Source organism: Pelobates fuscus, chromosome 2 (assembly GCF_036172605.1).
Source record: "Pelobates fuscus isolate aPelFus1 chromosome 2, aPelFus1.pri, whole genome shotgun sequence".
Taxonomy (NCBI): domain Eukaryota; kingdom Metazoa; phylum Chordata; class Amphibia; order Anura; family Pelobatidae; genus Pelobates; species Pelobates fuscus.
In genome coordinates, this window is record NC_086318.1 from 380,365,489 (window position 1) to 380,392,834 (window position 27,346).

Here is a 27,346-nt window from a genome sequence, read left to right on the forward strand (position 1 = left end):
TATTTTTTTAAATAGAACTGATTTTAACTGATTTTCTTAGATTTGTTAAGACCTGATGGAGGCTTATTTTGGTGCCCAGTTCTACAATTTCCTGTGGACATATAAATAAAGACTTCTGCTTTTTCCGTGTTTTTTTAGGTTAAAGGACAACTGTTCACCTCAAAATGATTCTTTAATAAAATAATCCTTTCATCAAGTTTCAAAAGAAAATAGTTTTGTTAAATGAAGAACATAAATTAGGAATATGTATGTATATAAACATATTAAGATTCTAGATTATGGTTAATCTCCCATTCATAACCTTTTCATGAGGTAGAGGGAAATACAATAAAATACTATTTGCTAAATAATTCAAGATCAAAATGAGAAATCTATAGTGTTTTCCACTGGCATAGCATGCTATCAGATTTCATTGTAGAGATCATCTCATGCGCAAATGACAGTAAGTTTAATTTATACACACTGTGCTCTGCACTCAGTTAAAGACATGCCTCTGTCATACAGAGATATCTCTTTTTTCAAACATGGTTCGTGACAGATAATGCTCACATTGTGTGTTGTTTACATAAGATACATCCATCACATTCATTGCTCTCTGCATGTTTCCCCATCTCCCCTTGGTAATAAATTACATCACTCAAAGCATTTAACGTCCACTTTTCGATTCATACCCTGATTCCAAGGTAGTGTTTTATCTAGCGATTCAGCAAAGTCTTCAATTCCAATCTCATTCTCTATGTGAACTAATTGTCTGTGGAAATAAAAAGAAAGAGAGAAGAAAAAAAAAAAGGTAAAGGGGGCGATCATTGGAAACAAGTAATTTTATTTGTTTACTGCATGAAGTGATGTACTTTCTTTTGTCAAGCCTCTGTTTGGCTGTATTCAGTGTGTTGACTCAAGTGTGGCCATCTTGGCTCCCAATAACCTAATGTCTGCTCCTGTCAGACAGACATTTTTTTACACTGGCCATTTATACCTTTGTGTCAGACCCTGGGGCAGCACAATTTGAAAATCAGCCAGAGCCTCTGTTCTAAATTACTCATACACCACCAAAGCGGTCTTTTTTTTTACAAGAGGAAGTGTGTACTAAGCAAACAAAACAGAACTTGTCTTAACCAAATATTTTTTGCCATGCGTACTCAGTCTTTGAGTATATGCTGATACTACATGAGAGGAGGAGAAATAAAAAAACGTATAAATATATTTCTTTGTATTATCATTTCTAAGATAGCCATTTAAATTATCTTTAATAACAGGAATATAAATCTATAGTGTACGCTCCACCATGATTATCACTTGGCATACATGTAAAATTAGTACATAACAGGCGTCCTATTGTATACATTTGTGAAAGCAGAAACAGAAAAAAATGATGTGCAAAATAAAATATACACTTAATTACAGCATCTTCAGAAAAAAAAGCCCCATATATTAAAATCCTTTTTTACTAATGTGTTTTTTTATTTCTTATCCTTTTGATTTCTCTGTTGCCCTTTCTGTTGTTATGCTGTCATTATATTTTTCACTATACCATTTCGTTGAGCAAGATCTCACTATGTAACCATGTCAGAGGCCTCCTGTGTGGATTACTCAGTTGGGGACACGATTGTATGCACGATTTTCTTTATATTACAAAAATCCTTACGCTGCAAATTTCTAAGTATATACAGTATATGTTCTGTGTTTATAATGTGTCTAAAGCTGTACCAATTTGTGCACTCTGTGCTTCTTTCTTTTTGAGATGTGAAACAATAATAAAAGAAATCTATATTTTTAAAAATTAATTTAACCTTACCTAGCATACATTCACATAAACTGATTAGATTATTAGATCAATGATCAGTTCGTAGGCAAGAACAAGAGAAAACAAATCAAGATTTTTTTTTTTAAAAAAGTACAAAATCTAATATAGTGCAGTATTTCCAATCAAAAAAATTATTGACTGGAAAATAAAATAAAAATCACAAATGGCACATTCACAATTTTTTTTTTAAAGTTTATCCATCAGGTTCCCTTGTGTATGAGTTGGTGCTCTCATAGGCAACACGTTCCTGCTCTCACATTTTTTTGTGTTTGTATTGTCTTTTATATTAACTGTTTTAATTTTACAGTACTTACAGATGCTACAAATACACTGTATGCAGCATTAGTCACAATTATGACAACTTTAGGAGCCAGGAAAATTCACCAGAGAAATTAACAATATATTTAAAGGGACACTATAGTCACCAGAACAACTACAGCTTATTGAATTTGTTCTGGTGAGTAGAATCATTCCCTTCAGGCTTTTTGCTGTAAACACGGTCTTTTCAGAGAAAATGCAGTGTTTACATTACAGCCTAATGATAACTTCACTGGCCACTCCTCAGATAGCTGTTAGAGATCCTTCCTGGGTCATGGCTGCCTAAAACGCATCAAAACATTCAGTGTCTCCACCCTCTGCATGCAGACACTGAACGTTCCTCATAGAGATGCATTGATTCAATTCATCTCTATGAGGAGATGCTGATTGGCTGGCTCTGACCCTGATCTGCCTCTTTGTCAGTCTCAGCCAATCATATGGGGAAGCATTGTGATTGGATCAGGCTACCACTTTTGCTGATGTCAGCAGGCAGTGGGCAGGTCTAAAGGAAACAAGGACAAAGTAAGCAGCTGCAGACTTGAATTCAAGTAAGAGTTTACTATATTTAGGGAGGCATGAAGGGACCAGGGTGGCAAGATGGTGGTTTTAACCCTATATGGTCAGGAATACATGTTTTTGTTCCTGACCCTATAGTCAGGGCCGGATTAACATAGGGGCTGATGGAGCTGCAGCTCCAGGCCCAGGAAATAGGCCCATTGTAAACAAAAAATAAATAAATGTTTTTTACAGACTACTCTTAGGTTTGCCACCTGACTGGTATTTTAAGGCACAGCTGGTATTGGAGGCTGTCTGGCCGTGACGGTATTGCAGTAATACCGGCAATACAAATGCAAATATTTGTCTCCGTATAAATGGAGCCAGCACCGGTCAGTAGGGGGTCACTGTGTATGGAGAGAGGCAGGGATAGCAAGTTACAGCATCTCCCTGCCTCTCTCTACTCACTGATCCGCGGGGGAGCAGCTACACAGCACAGAGAGTCCAGACAGCAGCTCCCAGCCTGCAGAGACAGACTACAGCTCAGGTATGTGATGGATGGGGGGAAAGGCAGCAGGGAGACATGGGGACACTGAGACACTAAGCGACACTGGGAGACGTGGGGACACTGGGAGATGTGCGGACACTGAAACACATGGGGACACAGACACATGGGGACGCTGTGAGACATACGGAGACACATTGGGATATGGAGACACTAGGGACACAGTGTCTCCATGTCTCCCAGCCAGTGTCCCTAGTGTCTCAGTGTCCCCATGGCTCCGGGTGTCCCCTGGTCTCCAAGTATCTGTGACACCAAATCTCTGTGTCCCCATGTCTCTCAGTATCCCCATGTCTCACAGCCAGTGTCTCAGTGTCCCCATGTCTCCCAGTGTCCCTATGTCTCCAAGCCAGTGTCCCTAGTGTCTCAGTGTCCCCATGTCTCCCAGTGTCTGTGTCCTTAGTGTCCCCATGTCTCCCAGTGTCCCCAAGTGTGTGTGTCCCCATGCCTCCCAGCCAGTGTCATTAGTGTCTGTGTCTCTATATCTCTCAGTTTCCCTAGTGTCTTAGTTTCCCCAAATGTCTGTGTCCCCATGGCTCCCAGTGTCCCCTAGTCTCCCAGTATCTGTGTCCCCATGTCTCTCAATGTCCCCATGGCTCCAAGTGTCCCCATGACTCCAAGCTAGTGTCTCAGTGTCCCCATGTCTCCCAGTGTCCCTATGTCTCCCAGCAAGTGTCCTTAGTGTCTGTGTCCCCATGTCTCTGTGTCCTTAGTGTCCCCATGTCTCCCAGTGTCCCCAAATGTCTCAGTGTCCCCATATCTCCCAGTGTCCCCTAGTCTATGTCCACAAGTGCCCCATGTCTCCCAGTGTCCCCAAGTGTCTGTGTCCCCATGCCTCCCAGCCAGTGTCCCAAGTGTCTGTGTCCCCATGTTTCCCAGTGTCCCCATGTCTGTATTCACATGGGGTTTCCAGTGCCCCTATGCCTCCCAGTGTCTCTCAGTGGCCTCTAGTATCCTAGTGACACGGGACACACTGAGACATGGGGACACTGGGAGAAATGGGGACACAGACACTGGGAGACTAGGGGACTGGGTGACATGGGGACATTGACACTGTGGTACATAGGGACACTGATGTCAGGCTGGCCTTCCAATTCTTTGGACAGACATGCTCCCTTTTTGGCAGTTCTGGTCATATGATTCGCATCAGTGGCGCACCCTTTTACCCTACCCATGGACACTGCTGTTATGGGGTATGGATTTACTTGAAAGATGAAAGCATTAATTAGATAAAGAGATTAGCATAGAGTATGTGTTTTCTTATAGCTGCATCCATTGAGTTTCCCTCCAACACCAACTCCATCAGATACATGACTCTTGAGAGGTATGACTGTTTTAGTGTTTTGGTCGATAAGATTCTGTAGTTAGGCCCCATCATAATTGTCAGCACCAGGCCCACTGGGCTCTTAATCTGGCCCTGCCTATAGTGCTCCTTTAAATGAGGGTTAGGAGGAAGAACAAATTATGTTTTTTTAGGAGCCATATATACCTGCCTAGCAGGATATTAGCAGCAGTGTAGAAATTCATGTGCATGTCTGTAATACTTACACAGAGCATAGTGTTATGATATAAATAGATTTAGTAAATTACTTTTAACATCATTTAAAGTCAGCTCCTTCATCAGAGTGCTGGGTCTGATGAGTTGTGTGTAATAATAGGCACTGCTACTTTTCACATGACAATCTGAGTCACAAGCATCACCACTAAGAAAGTGCTGAAAGACTTTACCACTTAAATAGTGGAAAATATATGGCACTTCAGTAAATGACATCTGTCATCAGGAAAGAGAGTTGTACCTTCTTGCCTATAGCAATATTTCTCAATTCTCATTCTTAGAGTTCACTAACAGATGTATTTGAATTATTTCCTTATTTAGCCAAAAGCCTATATGAAATGTTTATGTAACACAAATTTACTGAGCCACAGAGCTTATTCACTATATGGTAAATAGTGGTGTGTGTTAAGAAAGTTACAAAATTGCATTCAGTCCTTCCCTGACACTGGTTTTGTGTTTGCTTAAAGGGACTGGACATTCCAGACCCCTAAAGCACTTTAGTTTAATGAAGTGCTTTATGTGTGAAGAGTGTGTACTCTTTTATTTTTTTTCCCTTTTAAAAAAAGTGCAGATTTCAATAGAAATTGGCATGTTTATAAATTTACCTTGTTACACCCTTTGGATGTCACTCAGACAACAGGTCCTGCTACATCCTGCTTGCTTAGTTCAGTGGAGCTAAACTCAAGAGGCAGCAATTGCCCAGGGTACCTGCCTTGTAAAGACTTCTCATTGAGTTGTACTGGGAAATCTTATTGGACAGCCCCAGAGAGTCTGGAAGGGGCAAGAAGGAAAACGCTTCAGACGAGAGATCTGCGGCTTTTGCCAGCTGCTTTTAGATGATGAAAAATTCATAATTAAATGCATGCCTGTTTTCATTGGAGGTTATCTTCTAAACAGTGATTTATTTTTTTACATTGCTGCCTAGTCTCTAGTGGCAATCACTCAGACGGCCACTAGAGGTGCTTCCTAGTTCAGTGCTGCACAGTGTGCAGCACAGGCATTCAATGTCTCCACACTGAGTTTGAGGATCTCAGCTGTAGCGGAGAGCTGGTATCCCACAGACTAACTCCGCTATAGATCCGAGTAGGGCTCAGGAACAAGTAAATAATCCCAGGTAAAACATCCACAGTAACAGAGTAATCCAGCAGCGTAGCAAGCACAATCAGTAATATAATCCAGCAATATCCCATCACCGTTCCCAATAACTGGACGACACACAGTATCAGGAGCAGAACTGATCTTTAATCACACAACCCCTGCTTTTATGCAATCCTCCCATGCAAGGGAGACACCCACAATAATTAGTACAATAACCAATTAGGTATAAGGTACAACCCACACATCTCCTCCCCTCAGATTATCAGTTAACATAATTCAAAAGGTACACAATTTTCCCCACGTTCTGGATGTACCTCAAATACCTAGGGTACACTCCTAAAAATCTGGGTGAGTAACATACTCAAAAATCACTCAGATCGGACCAAGGGTTCGGGAGTTATGGAGGTATAAAGTTTTGACTGACCGCACAGGCAACAGTAGCCGAAAACAGTTCCAGAAGTTTTGGCCTTGCGGTCGGTCGCTGTTCGTGTTTTAAAAGTCCCAAACTAAATGCCATCCAGAGCTGGGCGGGCATTCGGATGAATCCCCTTGTTCGTGGGATTCATCCTACCGAACGGTGGGCCATTCGGGAGTTTCTATCAGTCTTTTCTGTAGCTCTGGAGGTCTCAGCGGTGTTTGCTTAGTCGAGTGTCCGATTTGGGTTCCAGACACTCGACGATCAAACACCGCTGTTCGTGAGTTTAAGATGGCCGCCGCCACGTGTTCGGCTCCAGAAGAGGCGGCCACCCAGGGACTGTAACAAAGCATTTGTGAGTTTTAAGTGAGATGAAATAGAACGAACAGGGAGGTAGATTGAAGCCACACTTCGCATCAGGGTGGTCCGGGGATTTGGTAGTTTAAGATCGTATGCCGAATGGAGTGGTTCAATACAGTCTATGGGGAATAATTAGACGAATGCTTTAAATCCACACGAACGTCTTTATAAGTGATTTACACGAAAGTCTTTGGGGATCAAGTAGCCAGTAAACTGGGAATATGCTGGACAGCCAGGTGGACTCTGCTACACTAGCAATGGAGGCAGGGGCACCCATGGTGAGACCGGCTTGATGCGGGAAAAAATGGTAAACACCTTTTCACTGCACAGGGAAGGAAGGACAGACACCTAAATAGTTAGTTAAGCACCATAGTGTATAGAATACATGTTTGTATTCCTGACACTATAGTGTTCCTTTACAAAGCACTAAACAATATTATGAATACACAAATCTTAGCCATAAAATGTTGTAATGAGAAGTGCCTAAGAGGAAAAAAATAACCACGGGAATGTCAGTTGGGTGAAGAACTCGTTAAACAGCTCCATGACACCCAAATAATTAGTTTAGTGTCCCTCTGATAATGAATGAAACAGGAGTCATCGATGATATAGCTATGTGGAAATATAAGTCACTGCATTTAGTTGAGGTAAGACATACCCAGGTATGTTTTGGTTCACAAACTATATTGTGCACAGTGATAATGATTCAGATAATTCTATGTTCAGCTATCAATCTGAAGACGTGTACTTTGTGCAACGTTTGTGTTTATTTTATATACAAACCCACACATAGAACTATTCATGCGAGAATTCAAGATGAATTTCAAAGGTGAGGCCAAAATAGCCAAACTGAATTACACAAACATACACATATAAACATAATAGATTGGATTATTTTTTTTCTAAATAGGCTATTTTGGATTCCTGGCAATTCTTACTTTAGTGAATAACCCTGTTAAATTGCAGCACTAACAGAAGCAACAACGTTTATTTTGTTTAAAAACAAGTCCCTAGTGTAGAGCATGTTCTTTCAAGGCCAGCACCAGATTATTTTGCACCCAAGGCAAGAATGTCTGTGTGCCTCTTTGTCCTCCCCAAGCCCCCCTGTGTGTCTTTGTCCCCCAGACCCTCTGTGTGTTTCTTCCCCCTCAGTCACTCGGTTTCTTTGTTCCCTCCAGCCCCTCTGTGTGTATCTTTGTCCCCCCAAGCTTCTTCTGTGTCTTTGTCCCCCAGCCCCTCTATGTTTCTCATTGTCCCCCTAACCCCTCTGTGTGTATCTTTGTTCCCCCCTGAGCTCCTTCTGTGTCTTTGTCCCCTTCCAGCCCCTCAAGTGTATTTTTGTCCCCACCAGCCCCTCAGTGTGTTTCTTTGTCATACAACCCTTCTGTGTGTTTCTTTATCCCCCCAGCCCTCTGTGTGTCCTTTTGTCATCATCCCCCAGCCCTCTGTATGTCTCTTTGTACCTTCATGTAGAGTGATCGAGTGGACTGCGGTGGAGGACCTTCAGTGAAATTCCAACACAGTCTATATGAGTAAGATTTTATCTTTATGAAATACTCATTTTGAAGGAAGGGGTGGTGGTTAACCATGTCGGTTCAAATTAACCCCTAACATTAAATGTTATATATAAAATATTTGCCAGGTCCAGTATTTTTATCTGTTCTTTTCATGACACAATACAAGGCATCAAATAATGTAACCGTGATAAATTCTACAATGCTTACATCTTCTTTATATTCATAATATATTATACAAAATGATTTAAGTATACATTTTAGAATAATTATTTAAAATATGGTACTGTAATAACGTGGGCAAAACCAGTGATAAAAAAATAAATAGAAAAAATTCAATTTTGTTTATTCATCATATAAACTACTAATATTATAAAGAACATAGAAACACGTTGGCATCAATAACAAACATGTCCATTTTAGATATAAATAAATCACGAAAGATGCGATAGGAATACAACAAATGACTTGCACGACAGTATTTTCGGCCTTACACAATTACTATGTAATATTTATTGTCCCAATAATGTGCTCTCACAATATAATACACAAGGACTGACTGGTCACACTTCGTATTAGACTAATCTCCCACTATAATTTTACTCTAATCTCTAGTATAATTTCAGACTAATCTTTTAGTATAATAGATTTTGTTCCATGGGTGATTGAACAGGGTATTTCTTTTAATCTTTTTTTTTTTTCCCTTCAAAGAGTAAAGTCTTTTCACATTAAATAAATAAATACAATATATAGTATGAAAAGGCTGATTACCCTGTTCATTTTGTGTATTTAGTTGAATGAGTTCAAAATGCCCACCAGGGGATGCCCTAGCGGGAAGACACAACATTTGCTAAATTCCTCAGCTAAACCATCTTTACAATGTACTGTTGAGCAGAGAATCTAAAGGAATTGCTGAAAAAGATCAGATCTTTCCCATGTCTTTGTCTGCATTGTGCCTATACAGTTAGGGACAGAGAGGCAGCTGTGAACCCATAAAGCAACCTACAGCAACTGTGGTTTTCATCAGTTCCCTTAGAGGCACTAAACCAGCAGTAATAACACTGCTCCTTCAATCTAAGCTTTATTGGTTCACCAAAAGAAACGAATGAATGACGCTTCACTGGAGGCTAGATTAAGCTGGTTACAAAATGGTGAAGCATTGCTTCTCAGACACAATTATTTTTCCATGATGGAAATAAGCTGTCTTTTTTTTTTCTTCTTATTGTGATGAAAACTTTGAGCTGTTTTTTGGCTGCCGGATAGAACGCAAATAGATTTACCCTAAAAAACGGAAACAGATGCGTTTTCTAACCCTTACCTCACATACCTGTCTCTTGCCCTCTCCAAAAGGGCAGCCCACCTTATTTGATTGTAAATTCCTGTCCTAATGTGTTTTACACCCCACCTCCTATAGAATGTAAGCTCGTTTGAGCAGGGTCCTCTTCAACCTATTGTTCCTGTAAGTTTATTTGTAACTGTCCTATTTATAGTTAAATCCCCCTCTCATAATATTGTAAAGCGCTACGGAATCTGTTGGCGCTATATAAATGGCAATAATAAATAAATAAAATAAAATAATTTATGTCTACACTGCCGGAATTGGAATGTGGTGCAAAATACTGAAGTGGAATTTTTTACCCTCCTCTTAAATATTATTAATATTAATATTATTATTTATTTATTTATTTTTGTTTAAACTTTTGTTTACCTGCAACTGGCAGTACAATAGAAAATACCATAAAGTAATGTAATCGCTAAGATAAATGTATAATATTATAAAGTAACTTCAGCGTTAAAATAAATATAAAAAAAAAAATCAAATATTTCTAAAATAAAGCCAGTGCTAAAAAAAATATCAAATTAAATCTAATACTTTTAAAAAGCAATTATAATCAATAAAATAATCATTAAGCACTGTGTAGAGTTTTTCTTACGAGTCCTTTGTACTAAAATGAAACTTTGTGTCCAACAAAGTAGCAGAAAGGATCAGTTAAAAAATAACTTTGTATCCATGTGAGTGTCATTCAGTGTCCAGTATCAATAGCTGATAAGACAGGAAGAAAGGTTACTTTTTTGGTTAAAATCAAAAAAAGAATAATAACCGTCTGCAGCCATCTTAGAAGATGTTAAACAATTATGTTTCCAGGTGCCAGCATTCCTTTCAAGATTATGGTATATTGATAATAACATAAGCTGCAATAGCAGCCCCCCAACATTCACTGCAGGGGGTTGGGGATCTCCAAGCATGCATAGGATGAAGAGACTGATTGATGGGTGGATGGATGTATAGAGAGCAAGTTATAAATACCCACACATGCTTTGTATACCAAAATATATTTAGAAAGCAAAACAAGGACTCATGGGATTAACAAAATCAGGCTTGTAAAGCTTTAATATTTAGAAGATAAATCAAAACTAGTAAAACCTAATTATTTGATATTCGACATATGAGTTCATGTATTGATTTCTCAATCTATGTTATACAAATGTTTGCCAGCTTATACATGTCTATTTATAAATAAGTATATAAAGCAACTGGCCGTTTTTTTTGGCAGTTCCCCCATGACATTGTGTATAACTCTATAATAGGTTCCGGAATAAAATACTGTAAGCTAAAAACACTTGTTTTAACCCCTTAGTGACCAGACCGCTTTTCAATTGTCTTACCATTTGTGACCAGGTGCTGTTTTTACATTTCTGCGGTGTTTGTGTTTTGCTGTAATTTTCCTCTTACTCATTTACTGTACCCACACATATTATATATTGTTTTTCTCGCCATTAAATGGTCTTTCTAAAGATACCATTATTTTCATCATATCACTAATTTACTATAAAAACAATTATAAAACATGATGAAAAAAAACAAATAAACCACACTTTTTCTAACTTTGACCCCAAAAATCTGTTACGCATCGACAACCACCAAAAAAACCCCCATGATAAATAGTTTATAAATTTTGTCCTGAGTTAAGAAATACCCAATGTTTACATGTTCTTAGCTTTTTTTTTGCAAGTTATAGGGTAATAAGTACAAGTAGTACTGATATCTGTCAGTAATCCCTGATTCCTGGCTAATCCATGGCAGCATCACGATAGGGTTAGCTCCTCCCCCTTGGCTGTTTAGGACAGGTAAACTTTACAAACTTTGACCCCAAAAATCTGTTACGCATCGACAACCACCAAAAAAACCCCCATGATAAATAGTTTATAAATTTTGTCCTGAGTTAAGAAATACCCAATGTTTACATGTTCTTAGCTTTTTTTTTGCAAGTTATAGGGTAATAAGTACAAGTAGTACTGATATCTGTCAGTAATCCCTGATTCCTGGCTAATCCATGGCAGCATCACGATAGGGTTAGCTCCTCCCCCTTGGCTGTTTAGGACAGGTAAACTTTACAAATAGACCCTACTTACCTGGTATCATCAGTCTTTTTTCCTGTCCTCTTGGCTATTGACATTATTCAGGTAAATTGCATTATCTTTACTAGATTTTGTTTCTGTATTGCAATCTTTATCCGAGATTAAATGGGCGACTGAATTTTTCTTGTTTGCCTCTCTGGACATAGTTAGAACTCTAGCCAGGAACATGGCCTTATCTGTATCAGCACGCAGAGCACTCTGGTTGAATTCCTGGAATGCAGATTTATTCTCAAAAAAGAATTTATGAAGTATCCCATTCCAAGGGCAATTATTGTTTGGCAAACAATTGGAGGAGGCCATTAAACGTGCAGATGAAGGTAAGAAGGTGTTTCTTCCTCAATTTTGTAGAGGTAAAAGGTTTTTCCAAAATTGGCAGATCCTTTCGTGATAGACCTTGCTTTCGGGAATCAAGGTCATCTAAACCTGGAAGAGAATTTGCCAGAGGATCAACTTATAGAGGAGGCCAGTCTGGAAGAGGTACCAGAGGTAGATCTTCAGCTGGTGAAAGAACTGAAAATAGATCCTTCTGAAGGTTGGGACCCCAGGTCTCAGGGGTAGGAGCACACCTCTACCTCTTTTGGGGAACCTGGGCTCAAGCAAGTCTGGATCCCTGGGTTGTTTCAGTTCTCAAAGAAGGGTACAGACTGGAATTCCGAGATTTTCCCTGTCACAATGTGTTCATGACTTCGAAAACTCCAGGTGTTCCAGAAAAAAGGAAGGCTCTCATCAGACATTTCTAATCTTCTTCAAGGAGGTGTGATCTCAAGAGTTCCTCGTCAAGAGAGATTTTAAGGTATCTATTCAAATCTTTTCCTGGTCCCAAAACCTTCTGGAGATTGGCGTCCGATCCTAGATCTCCACAATCTGAATCTATCACTCAATGTCCAAAGGTTCAGAATGGAGACTTTGTCATCTATAATCTCGGTGATTCACCCAGGAGACTGGATGACCTCGATAGATTTAAAAGACACCTATTTTCACATTCCAATAGCAAATCACCATCATAAGTTTCTGAGGTTCTGAATTCTAGCAGAACATTTTCAATTCAGGAAGGTTCCCTTCGGCCTATGTACAGCACCAAGGACCTTCTCAAAGGTCCTTCTGGCTCTGATAGCGATAATGAGACTGCAGGGCCTCAATATTTATCATTACCTGGACTACATTCTGCTAGTAAAAGAAACAAGAACAAAACTTATAGTTCAAAGTCCATAAGGATTTTGGAAGCCTTTGGATGGATGATCAACTACCAGAAGAGCCAGCTGTCCCCTTCCCAGAGTATATGCTTTCTAGGAGCATAGTTAGACACAAAACTAGCAATGGTGTTTTTTTTCAAAAGAAAGAAGAGATCGCGTTATGTCAAAGGCACAGAAGGTGATCGAATGGGTCACTGCCGAAGTATTCATGAGCATGCTGGGCAATTTTTCATCAAACATTGGCCTGGTAAAGTGGGCTCAGTGGCACATGCGCTACCCCCAGATGTATTTTTTAAGAAGGTTCAAACAAGACAAGGACAAGTGGTCCAAAAATTATCATTACAGAATTTCTTTGGAAGACCTTGAACTGGTGGCGAGAACCTGCAAACCTCCGCATAGGTTTTCCTCTAGGGGAGATAGTTTGGATATCTTTGACTACGGACTCCAATGGTCTAGGTTGGGGTGCTCATCTTCTTCAGTGGAATGTCCAAGGCAAATGGGTAAACAGGGCCTCTCACATTCCAGCCAACCTCCTGGAACTCTTTGCGGTTTTCTTAGGTCTGATTCACTTTCAAGATGTTTTAATGGGAAAATGGGTGGAGATTTGCACGGACAATCGAACGGCGGTTTCCTTTTAATGTTGTGTGCTCAGAATAATGTATTGAGTCTGTCTGAAATTTATATTCCAGGACCAGAAAACTCGAGAGCCGACTTCCTCAGCAGGAATTATCTGGATCCCAAGGAATGGCAGTTGAACCCCAAGATATTCCGTCAACTAGTTTTGCATTGAGGATTGCAGGAAGTGGATCTAATGGCTTCAGCCAAAAACACCCAACTACCAACGTTTTTATCAAGGACGTTTCGGCCCAGGGCTCTGAACACGGACGTCCTGTCCAGCACTTGGCCTTTTTAAGATGGCATATGTATTTCCCCCATTTCCTCTCATATGGAAAACATTGAAAAGGATCAAGAAGGAACGACTACTGGTGTTGGCAATCATCCCGTTTTGGCCTCGCAGGCCATGGTTCCCTCTCCTCAGGTCTCTAGCGATTGCCAACCCTTGGAAATTGCCGGACATTCCAGATCTCCTGATTCAGGGACCAATGGTTCACCCGTCTCCAAAGACACTCCATTTGATGGCATGGAAACTGAGAGGAGGTTTTTAGCTAACAAAGGCTTTTCTCAAGCAGTGATCAAACTCTTTTTCAGTCTAGAAGAAGATGAACGTCTTCTACTTATTACCGCATTTGGACGGTGCTTGCGGACTGGGCCAAAGATAATAATGTTTCATGTTTTTCTCCAACAGTCTCCAACATCTTGGAATTTCTGCAGACTGGTCTGGATAGAGGGCAAAGCCTTAGTTCCCTACGTGTACAGGTTTCAGCTTTGTCTGCTCTTACAGGTTGCAGGTGGGCTCTGGACGGCATGGTGGCCCATTTTCTGACTGCAGTTAAGAAAGCAAAACCGTCTGTTAGATCCCTGTCACCTCCCTGGGACCTTCCTTTAGTTCTAAAGGCTTTGTCTCTTCCTCACTTTGAACCTCTTTCGGACTCCACGGACCGGCTACTTACCTTCAAAGTCCTCTGTCTTGTTGATATTACGTCAGGCAGGAGGGTGTCTGAAATTCAGGCCTCATCTACTGAAGAGTCCTGTATGATGTTCTATCCTGATCGAGTTGTTCTGTGGACTAACCCGGATTTCCGGCCTAAGTTGATGTCGGAATTTCATTTTAATGAAGAAATAGGCTTGGCTGCATCAAAATCTACTTTAAGCCACTGGATTGTTACTGCCATTTCTTCTGCATATCAGGCTCAAGAAACTCAAGTCCCTTCGGGATTAAAGGCTAATTTTTTTTTTTTTTTTCAATATATAGATTTTTATTGAAATTTAGGTGAGTATCAAACATATAAATCATACAGCGTACATACATATTACATCACATAGAAAACTTTCCTGTTACATTCATGTCAAGTGTTGAGCGTTACGTTACAACCTTCTTGTACAATGCCGTGCAACCGTGCACATAAAGTAGTAAGATATTGGAGAAGATTATGATTGGCGCAGTCTTACAATATATATTCCGGTGAGGACTTTAATTCTGTTGCATAGATGTAGAACCCACAGAAATTACAGTAACCTGACATTTGCTGACTTGTACAAGGCACCGGGCGGTGATCGCATGATGTACTATCGTGTTTAGTGGTGAATAGGGTGTAAAGCGGCATGCCCAGCGGACGGTCATTACTGCTACTGCCACTGTTGTCTTTATATGTGCATGATGGTGCATCTATTTTTTACTACAGCATTGACGCTCAACCATGTGTTTGGGGCGTTATGCTATTCGAGGTAGGTTTAGCGGTAGATCTAGTGGGGAGTTCATGATATAGTACTCCTGAATTTCCATTTACCGTTTTGTATATCCATGTCTGCTATGACCTTTGTTTTCGCTCATTGTCAGGATTGTATGGAGAGTGTAGAGATGTTAAGGAGCAGCTTTTGTGTGCCCACAATTTGGATGCTGATTCATGCCATTCCCCACCTTCCCAGTGCCTTGTAGTGTGTGGTTTTACATTGACCACAAAGTCACCGTAAAGAGAAAGATACGTAACAAAATGTAAACATGCATACATATGTACCAAGCAATTAGATTTATAACACAATATAACATAAAAGGGGAAGGGGGGGAAAGGTGGGTTGGGGACTTGATGATCATCTGAACAAGTAGGAAGACTACTTTTGACATAGGAACTCAGGTTAGTTCAGATCTACTGAGCTAGATACTCTCCGGGTGTGATGGTGTTATACAATGCCACTTTATGGCTTGCGGGATTTGTAGGATGTATGCGTTAAATTATGAACATTGGGTAAAGAATAGTGAACAGTGAATAATTCCTACCCCGTTGCAGAGTAGGATTCCATGAGTGAAGTCCAGTTCTGCCACCGGGTCAGGAAAACCTTTGTGCTTCCACCCTTCGCCCATTCGAATTCATGGTGGTATGTCAAGTCCACTCTGCGCAAAACCTCTATTAATGAGGGGATTGTAGTGCTTTTCCAATGAGAAGCTATACTTAATTTTGCTGCTACCAGGATATTTAGTAATGCATCTCTGGATGGTAACTCACGTAGATTTGGGATGATGTGGAGAAGATAGATTTCCGGGCGTATCGGTAATGTAGTCTTACAAAGCTCCTGGATACATTTCTGGATATGTTGCCAAAAATTTGTTAGGTTAGGACAGTACCAGAATATATGCTCCAAGGAGCCCACTTCTGCCTTACATCTCCAACACATAGGGGGGGAAGCTGGGTATATTTTGTGAATTCTACTAGGTACTAAATACCATCTTGCTATCATCTTAAAGTAAGCTTCCCATAGTGTGACACATTTTGAAGACTTTTTAGTATACCTGAGGGAAACTTCCCAATCCTCCAGAGACGGGGTTATCCCTAACGAATTTTCCCATTTCAACATATACGGTAACTTGGAGGGTTCCTGATAGTCCATCAGTTTCGAATAACAGAAGGATAGAGATTTACATGAGGGACTAAGTAGCTTCGCAGAATACCATTGCGTGCCTAGATAACTAAAAGATAACGGGTCCATGTACTTAACTTCCTGAGTGAGTAGAATGTGTTTGATGCGTAGGTACAAGAACACATCCCTAGGGGGCAAATCGTATTCTTTCTGCAATATAGGAAACGGAAGTATGCCATCCCTATTAAATAGTTTGTGGACATGAGTTACTCCCATGGACACCCAATGGGATGTTTGGAGATTAGGAGATATGGTGGAGAGGGCTGATACAGGAGCGAGATATAACGCTTCCGGCCTAGACCATAAAACCTTGCTCCAGGACGCCCATGATTTCGTTAGGAACCGGGAAGTTGGGAGAGTGGAAGGCAAGGTTAAGGTGAGGGACGCCCAAAGGGTTCCTGACAGAGATTGCGTACCTCCACAGGCTGATTCTAGGTCAACCCAGACCGGTTTGTGTGGTCCTGCCAGGAGATTCAAGCTCTGCGACAGTAGGGTGGCTCTATAATATAAGAGAATATTGGGAACACTGAGACCCCCTCTTTTGAATGGTTGCCATAAGGTGCAAAAGGAAACTCTTGGAGGTTTCTTTTTCCATATATGGGCGTTAATGATTCTCTGAAAACGGTTGAGGAGAGATATCGGTAATTCAATAGGTAGTGTTCTGAACAGATAGAGTATGTGCGGCAAAATCATCATCTTAATTGTGCTGATACGGCCAAACCAAGATGTAAAGAGTTTGTCCCATGTCTCCATCTGCCGAGAAAGTTTGGATAAGACTGCTATATGATTGGCTTTAATGGTTTGGGGTTTTGAAAGCGTCAGTTTGATCCCTAGATAAGAGATTGCTTTCATTTGCCATGCAAATGAGTATGTCTTCTCCAAGTCCTGTATTAGTTTCTTATTGAGCCGTATGGGGAGGATCTGGGTTTTACTTATATTATTCCTGTAATAGGAGACCTCTCCATACGTGGTTAATGTGTGTATGAGATGAGGAATGGATCTGGAAGGATTAAAGGCTAATTTAATACTTCATGGGCAGCTGCTACTAACACTCCTATTGAAAGCATTTGCAGAGCAGCTACATGGGCATCTGCCAACACCTTTATTTTTTTTTAATTCTTTATTTTTCTTGTGCATAGTTTGATAGTAAGCATGTAGGGCCACAACAGCAGATGCAGGCCTTTTCTTAGTATTTCAGAGTGTGGCAGGTTATACAGCACATTTTTTTTTTAAATAACATGAAGATAACAGGTTAAAAGACATCATTATTTTATAACAAACAATATTCTGCACGATACGCGTGCATGGTATTGCTAATTGCGCTTAAGATTAGGGTAAGGTGTATAACATTGCATTTTTGCTGTTTTGTAAGAGAGAAGGTAGACTGCTATGTTTAAGTCAGCAATAACGCGTTTGTAGCTGTGCAATAAATACTAATAGTATTTCCGCCAGATTTAAGATTGCCACCCTAATTTGTCCTGGCTAGTGACATTCTCACTTTGGGGATGCAAAAGCGAAAACTCATAGAAAATAGAAAAAACATAGAAAATAAAATGTCAGCTGGTTAAGGAGTATTGCTGTAAAGGCATTAGTGTGTTTTATCTACCATGCAAGGCTAACTATGAGTATGGCTTGGCTAGATGCTTTTAAGGTGTATAGCGTTGCCTTTCTTCGAGGGGGAACTGTTATGCTTATGACAATGATGGCACTTTTTAGGTGGGATAGTGAACCAGCATTTGTTCTCCAGATATAAACAGGCTTGAGTTGGTATTCTAATTTTTTTTATTTTTTTTTGCAGTGCAGGTAGTTACAGGCTGGTTTGTGGTGCCACAACAGCATCAACATACATGCATGGTCAAACTTTGCAATACATAGATATGGCATGGATATACTTTGCACATTTTTTTTTTTAAAAAGATAGAGTAAGGCAATGCCTAGTGATGTTAATTAAGCGTGGTGAGATAAATGCATATTCAGGAGAAGAGACACTTTAGGTCTAGATAGGTATATTGTAGATAATTGGTTCTAGCTAATAATAATAACAGGTGTGGTGTACCTGAATCATGCATATAAGTGCAGGTGGACAAATACAAATACAAAGACATGGTGATTCAATGTGCTTAACATGTTAAACTTCCTGCCCGGTTGATGGATTATTTGTTAGCTGGAAAACAGCAAAAGGAAAAAGCGTCAGACAGGTGAGAGTATAGCTGATAGATTTTCCACCCCAGGTGATCCCCGTGCCAATAAGATGGCTGTGAGTGACCATGTGTCAGGAGACCAGCCTAGATAATGAAACAGAGGGGGACATGAGCCTGAAAATGCTGTAGGAGATGTAATCTAGGTAAGTGACAGAGTGGTAGTCCCAGAGCCTGACTTGCGTTTAGCCGACTGCCCGCCGCGGTCAGGGTACAGACCCCAATGGTCTTCAGATGCAGCATCACAATTGCAGGCAGTTCAGAAACGGCAGGTAAAGCCAGGGCGTTGGAGCAGTGTCCCATTCTGTGGGCTGTATTCTTGGGGCGGCTTGATGACGATCGATTTGCCGCTCTCTGCTGGTTGCTTTGGTGCAGCTTGCGGTGGCTTGGTGTGCCTCCGGTTTCACCGCCATAACCTGGCTTGTCCCCGTATCCGAACCTGACGTCTAAGTGGGGTCTGAGCAGGCATCTGCTGGTATCAATCCAGCCCGCACTGGCGGTACATCCGTGTGGCTCGACACGCGGTCTCCTCCATTTTGCATGCATGTCTCCGAGCAGCGGCGTTGTCGACTCAGGGCTCAAAGTGCTGGTGTCTCCGCACATATAGGGGCCACAGGGTGGGGACCGGGATCACCCCCACCGGTCCAGAGGGGGGGAACAGGGCCAGTTCCACCTAGTCTTGTGCTTCTGGCATGACGCTGGTAGGCAGGATAGCAGGGCAGCGGCCTCCACCCCACTCACCGCCTGAGCGGTCCCCATCTTAGACGACGGAGAGTGCCCCTCCAAGGGACTAGAACTAAAGAGCAAGCCTCTCCTTAGAACCAGGATGTCTGCTTGCACTGGGTCACAGCTGTCAGTTGTCAGGTAGGTACCAATTCGATGTTTATGTGGTAAAAGTAGAGAAAATTGCAGGAGCTGCTCTGTTCTGCGACCGTCCAGCATGGCGGTCCGGCCCCGCCCCCCCGCCAACACCTTTATTAGCCATTATGCCTTGGATGTGAGGTCCAGGATGGCCATTGAATTTGGAAGGAATGTTCTTTCCTCAGTTTCATGGTTCTGAATAAATAAGGAATTTTCTCTGATTCATTGTTACGTTTGTCTTCGTTTTTATGTCCCTCCCCTGAGTTGAGCTGGGGTATTAACCTATCGTGATGCTGCCATGGATTAGCCAGGAATTCAGAAAATTTCCTCATACTTACCTTAATTTTCTTTTCCTGGATATATCCATCGCAGCATCTATAATTTTCCCTTCCCATAATTTTAGATCCTTCAAGCGTGTTACATGACTGATGATACCAGGTAAGGAGGGTCTATTTGTAAAGTCCTAAACAGCCAAGGGGGAGGAGCTAACCCTATCGTGATGCTGCCATGGATATATGCAGGAAAAGAAAATTATGGTAAGTATGAGGAAATTTTCTGAAATAACCCTTCACATGTATATATTTTTTAAAAGAAGACAATCTGAGGTATTAAACTTGGGACATTTTGACTCTTTTCATGCAACTATTGTACCACCAATCTATGCCAAGTTTAAAACAAATACAATTATTGGTGATATTTTTGACACCATAGCAATTTAAGAATACATGTACTGAGAACTTTAAGGGTTACTGCCAAAGAACACCCCAATATGTGTTCAGCAACATCTCCCGAGTACAGTGATACCACCCATGTATAGGTGTGTTAAGTTCTCTGGGGGGCTAAAAGATCTTATTTGGAGGGTGCGCTTTCCAGTTTTCCAACTTGGAATTTTCACAGCTGGTCATCATGCACCCATGTCCTATTTGGGACATTTTTGAAGCCGGCCAATATAATTTACCCCCATCAAACCATATATTTTTGAAAAGTAGACACCCTAGTGTATTTCAGATGGTGGTATTTTAACACTTTCCATGCACTAATTCTACCACCAGTCTTTGTCAAACTTTTGTTTAGTCATTTTTTTGTGCTATTTTTCTCTCACATTGTACTTTAGGCATGGATTCTCAGTTCCTGTTATGTGTTACTGACAAAGAACACCCCAATATGTGTTCAGCGACATCTCCTGAGTACAACAGTGCCCCCAATGGACAGTTTTATGTTTTTTGTAAACTTACAGGGGTGAAATGTAGGGCTTTCCCTTTTTCTATGTTTGCACATTTAAATTTGCCAGATTGGTTTGTTGGGCCTATGTTGCCTTTGAGACCGTATAGCAGCCCAGGAATACAAATTAACCCCATCATGGCATACCATTATGTAGACAACCCACGGTATTCATAATGAGGTAATGACCAGTCTTTTTTAGTAGCCACTTAGTCACAAACCCTGGTCAAAATTTGCATTTATATTTGTTTTGTGTTTTGGCATTTTTCACACAAACTGCCATTTCACTGATTATATTATCAGTATAATACATTCATATTTGTGTAGAGTAATGTCTCACGAGTACAACAGTGCCCCTCAAGTATATGGTTTATGGTGATTTGGAAAGTTACAGGGTCAAACATAAGATTTGCCAATTTCTGTTTTTATAAATTGCTATTTGCCAGATTGGCTATGTTGCCTTTGAAACGGTATGGCAGCCCATAAATGAAAATTAACCCAACCATGACATACCATTTGAAAAAGTAACCAACCCAGGCTATTGAAAATGGGGTATGTCCAGTCTTTTGTAGTAGCCACTTAGCCACAAACGCTTGCCAAAGTTAGTGTTCATGTTTGTTTTTTGCATTTTTTTACACAAAAACTGCACTTTTACTGGTGATTTTATCCTTGTGATAAGTTTTGCTGTTTCAAAACACTCAGATTTGTGTTGAGTGAAGTCTCCCGAGTATAACAATACCCTCCATGTACATGTTTTATGGTGTTTTGGAAAGTTACAGGGTCAATATAGGGCTTGCCCAAATCAGTTTGCCAGATTAGTTTTCTGGGTCTGTGTTGCCTTTTGAGACCATATGGTAGCCGAGGAATGGTATACCATTTTCAAATTAAGACAACCCAGAGTATTCAAAATGGGGTATTGCTAGTCTTTTGTAGTAGCCACTTAGTCACAAACGCTGGCCAAAGTTACCAAAGTACTTAGTACGTCCGTGGTCCTTAACAACCGTTTTTTGTCAGACGTACTAGTATGTCCGCGGTCATTAAGGGGATATGTATTTATAACGTCATTCTAAATGCATTTTGATTTAAATATATATTTAACCCCTTAATGACACAACTTTTGGAATAAAAGGGAATCATGACGGAATATATCCGTCATCTGTCCTTAAGGGGGTGTATTAATATCAAAATACGGTTAGAACAAATTTAAACCGGTATATAATTTTTTTTTCAATTTAATTTTATTCATTTTTTTTTTTTCAATTTATTTATTGATTATTTTTATTTTATATATATATATATACACACATATATATATATATATATATATATATATATATATAAATAACTTTATTCTAAATGTATTTTAATATTAATATATATATAATAAAATAGATTAATATTAAAATACACTTTTAACAATGATTTATGAATGTGTATGTGTATATAAAAGTACTTAGATTATATATATATATATATATATATAAATATATGATCTAAGAACTTTTATTTACTTTTAAAAAATGTTTTTTTTTTTAATTCTTTATTGTATTTGACAAAGTAATATAGGACAAGGCAGGATGTTCCGGTTTAAGCATAAACCGTGGCAAGCATAACATATCATATTACAGCATAGGCATACTGGTGATAAGCTTGGTAAACATTGGAAAATACAATAAGTGCCTAGTGCACGAGACTCTTCGTACGGGGCATGGACATCACGTATGTGCTGTCAATTTTTATTTATATTGCGTATTGACTCGGTTACAGGTGACCAGGGTGGGCAGGTGGGTTTCTGTGGGCATCTGGTGGTGCCTATCGTATGTCTATTGAAGGGTTTTAGAGTTTAGTTGGGTTATAAGTTATCTTTCAGTGTTGCGGTGGAGTCGCAAGCTATGTTAGATATAGGTGGTGGCCCTGCTAACTTGCTTCGACTGCAAGGTGTCGTCTGTGATGTGGAACCCGTGGTTAAGTCCTGCTGTTTTACCCGATGCTTTTTAAAACTTTTTAATAACTTTTAAAACATTTAAAAGTTTTTTGCAGGCATTAGGGGGACTGCCTGAGAGGTCAGGCAGGCCCCCGGCAGGCAATGCACAAGCCGGCTATTCGGGCCATGTGATCGCAAGGACCCCGCAATCACATAGCACAGGAGGGCTGGATCGGGCAGAGGGGGTCTGCCTGAGCTCCCAGGCAGACCCCAGGATCGTGATCACCGGCGGGGGATCGTCAGCGATCAGGAGGAGGAAGAGCTCGGCCACGCTACAGGGAAGGGGAGATGATGAGAGAGGCAGTGCTGCAGCCGCCTGAGGCTCTCTATAGAGCGCTCAGGCGGCTGCAGCCTTATAGGAGCCCAGGCCAGCTCGGGGCCTCAAGCAGTTGCTTGGTTTGCTTGCCTGGTCGCGACGGGCCTGTGCACACAGTACATTCCTTGTAAGAAAAGACATACTACATTCTCTAAACACACACTCGCTAGAAACCCCTACATACACTACATCACCTATACACACACACATACAACAGCCCCTAGCCACACATATTACACCACAAACACAAATTAAATTGACCTATTTACACAATGCCCCACCACAATCAGCTCACTCTACACACACACAATCCCACAAGCAGGCTCCAAAAACATGCACGATACGCTTTCCTGGCCCCTTTGTCCTCTGGTATCCCACTTATGGAGACACCAGAGACAAGTTAAAAGCAAAGAAAGCGCAAGCATGTTTTAAATTTGCTTGCACTGCTCAGAACAAATACAGGGCCTTTTTCTCATGCTAGAGCTCTACGCCATCAAAAGGTACTTTTTTAACTTGTAAAATTTACAAAATAAAAAATAGAGCAAAAAGATACAATTATAACTTTTGTATAGTGATAACTAGTGTATACAATTTTCGAGCTCTATACCTACAACACATAGGGAACGAACGTAAGCTGACACAGGACAACTGGGGACAGGAATGAAAAATGTGGCATTGTATTAGGATAGGACTCTAAAAAAAATTTACGTGAAATAAAAAGAAATTGGGGTTTCTTGAGAGGTGGAATTTTTACTTTGCATAGTCAAAACTTACAAGACAGCAGCTCTGGCAGTATGAAAAGATCTGTACGGAGATTTACTTCCATCTTTTCAGACAGAGCATTGGTTAAATATTTGTGTCTCATGCTATAGTCAGAGCAAGCCTCCAAGCACTCAGCATTATTGGCTCTATAGTAAATGTTAAACGAATCTCTGTTTTAGATACCAAAGTCTTTCACATTAATGCCACATGTTCTTTTTTGGTGCCAAGTTAATATATACTAAAAGACATTGAGATGAGTAAACAAGGTCAGTCTGGGTTAGGCCAAGTAAGATTAACGTAAAATAATTGCCAAGCTTTCCTGTCAGCAAAGACAGTTTGTTTTGGCTCAACACGCACTAAGCTATAGATCAGACGCTTGGTACATACTATAAGCCCGATGTCTTGTTGTTTGTCCTCTTTGTCTCAAATAAAAGTAGATTGATGCCCGTTTCCATAAAAACAAACAGATATTTTTAACTATCAATTTTCATTTGTAAACGACGCACAGATTTATATTATCTACTAAAAAGAAGAATGTCTTGGCAGCTGCCCTGAAACAGGAGTATGTAAAAATTGCAATGCATGGATTGACATGTACGATACATATATTAGTACAATGAGCTCATTTCATGACCATTTCAAGAGGAATAGTCATATTTTGGAATGTTTAAGTGTGTATTCATTCCAGTAACAGAATCTCTATCCTACAAACAATGGAGAATTTATTTGCCTGAAACAAAACAAATTGGTGACCCATGGTTAATTTACTAGAAAGGGGGAAGGAGTCTAAAAACTAACATGAAGTGAGTCTCAGTTTAGTTGTACGTAGCCAACACATGTCCCATCTGACTTAACACTTACATAAGGTTTTAATTGTTATATATGCAGTTATTACAACCCCATAACAAGGCCTACGTTTTTCATGTCATGCCAAAAGAACGGGTTTAATTAAACTAGAACATTTTATTTTAGCCATGAAACAAGGAACCATGACTGTATATACAGCACATAGCACCAGGACCTTCAAATAGATAAGGTGGCTTCCGGGAGTTGTCTCTATGTCATCACCAAGCTATTACCAACGAGAAAATTGTGTGAAACCATGGACACCTCTTAGCACTCCTATTACATAGTTGCACATTTTTTCAGCACACATGTTTCCAATTAAGAGTTGAAGACTACCATTTTGTAACAGTGTTACAAAAACCATGACTCCCGTGGCACGGTAGCCTGGCCTCTGTGCAGCTAGCCTGATAAAGCAGAAGGACAGCTGCAGAGGGGGACTATGAATGCTGCGGAGCATCATTGTTTTGGTCAATCTGCTCTAAAACAGTTTGACAAAAAAACCTGGGGTCAGGACCCTAAACATTACAACAAGCTGCAGTTGTTATAGTGCTTTGACAACCTCTTTAATATTATTTGATTGAAAGCAGATGTAACACGAGGGATGTCATTTTTTTAAAGATTGCAATTGTAATACTGTACTTAGTTGGAAATAATATATCAGTAGCATATAGCTCAGAACATGCCCAAAACAAGCTTGGGAACATCAATACTACGTAAGTATATCATGGAAAACTAGCAGGAATACGGAATGTAGCAAACACAATGAACAGCTTGATATAATAATGTTTTACAAAGCATGTTTTGACTTGCCCAAGCCATTAATTTCTGTCCCCTCTCCCCCCCCTCCCCGCCTTTTAATTTGAAATTTTGACATTTATTCAATTATCCCATGTACAGCGTTAGCCTTTAATGTCAGTGGTACCCACCTTTTTATTTCAACTGCTACCATTAATTCAATTATCCTAGGTATGGCATTATTTGACAAGACTATATGCTTGGTCATAGCAATCATGTTTTAACCAAGATAGGGAGCTGTCGTTACTGTGTCATAGCTGTGCAGTTTGAGGTTTGCTGCATTTTTAAACGTTACACCTCAGTCAGCAGCAGCTCTTGTTAAAGTTAATTGCACCATTCATTTAAAACATGGATGGCAGCTATTATCTCTATCAGAAGTTACAGAAAGCCATTCAGCAAAACACTACTCACTGTTCCAATTCACAGAATCCGCATTCACTTACATTTTCTAAAGGATATTAAGCCTTTTCACAACATATATCCTACTAAAATTAAAAGGAATACACGTTTAATAAAGGTCACAAAATCTATCACAAAAGCGTTTTTTTTTTCCTGCGAGCTCTGCATTTATAATAATGTAAATTAGTCCAATTTTATAGCAGCTAAAAGAGGCAGATTATTTTTTTTTTTTTTTACATTTTATTGTTCTCTATTAGAACTGTATTTTTATATCTCTGGTTGGGGGCTTAGGTCTTGACTAATGATATATCATGGGACATTTGCTGACACTAAAAGATTTGTAAATTATTATAAATGCATGTTAATAAATGTGGTGTAGTCCATTTGATAGACAAAATAAATTACATTTAACTAAAATCTACTTATTTATTTATAAACCAACACATGCTGCCAGATACATGACAGCTTCTTGACATTTAAGAAACATGAAATTCAAATAAATAACATTTTACGTCAAAGTATATGCACTGGGAAAATTTTCCAATTTGATTATACCCCAAAACTAAATGCTTTGTCTAATAATATGCACATTTTATTTTCATTTTATTTCAAATCACTACTGAGAAAGCCCCCAAAGCAGCATTACACTACGGCTGCAAACTGATCTATGTGATATGTAGTGGCTATTATGAGCAACAGACTAGTTAACACAGAAAGCAAGTACAATATATGTGTATCATGTATTACTATATTTTATTCTGTAATAATTCTCCTTAATTAAATCCCAGTAGGATGGAAATATTCAGTGTTATATCAGAGCCTTCTATGTTCTTGAAGTATAGGGATAATTTAATCAAAATGGAATCACATCAGCGTGAAGAATTAAAATTATAGATAGATCGATAGATAGATAAAGCTCATACTGTTATTGTTCAGGCTCTTTAAATATTACGTAAAACTGTTGAGATCCAGTCTACTAAACTGTCAACAGTGAGCTACAGAAGTACTGGACACTCATCAGTGAATTTTATGCTGTTTGTTAAAGTGCCACTGTCAGTAAAGTTCTAATTTCTAAAATAACATTTTATTTGACTGCTCTATTGATTTATGTTGATATATTGACCAAATGAAATACAAAGGCCAGCTAGAAGTCATATATTCATTCAAACATGAGTAACATAAGGCATATGCAGTTTTCATAAGATGGATGGATTGATTATTGGAGAATTCCCTCCATGAACAGTAAATTATGATGGTATTCACAAATGGCAATGGAAGGTATTCCTTAACACACGATGATTCACAATCGCTACAACCTACTGTCCCGCAGGTACAAATTAAAAAGTGAAATGGCGGTGTAGGTGCAGCAGATGAAGTGGTGAAGTATAGATGCATATTCCGAAAAAAGTTATTTGGTTCAATCTTGAGTGCGAGAACAGAATTGTAATTGATTTAATCTTAACAATATATTAATAATAATTTGTAACATTTTTGCTTGTTCACGGAGTCAGTGCAGTAAAGAAAAGTAATCCATTATGGATATACTACAATCTCTGTTTTATATTTGCAGTACAGTAGGGCAGCAGCTTATTTTGCTGGAACAACAGGTATTTTGGTTTTTTTTTGAATAATAACACACACTGCATAAAATTAGAATTCTTTGGTACGTGACATCATTTAATTAAAGGTCCCTAAA

At 39.7% G+C, this 27,346-nt stretch overlaps 1 protein-coding gene across 1 annotated transcript in view; it reads right to left on the reverse strand.

Annotated features, from left to right (window-relative positions):
- Nucleotides 1–633: 633 nt before the first annotated feature.
- The window catches only part of WDPCP (WD repeat containing planar cell polarity effector), a 262,222-nt gene continuing 235,509 nt past the window's right edge, over nucleotides 634–27,346 (reverse strand). The window contains exon 15 of the mRNA XM_063441857.1: nucleotides 634–751. Within this exon, the coding sequence (XP_063297927.1) occupies nucleotides 634–751 (118 nt within the window). The remainder of the gene's footprint in view (nucleotides 752–27,346) is intronic.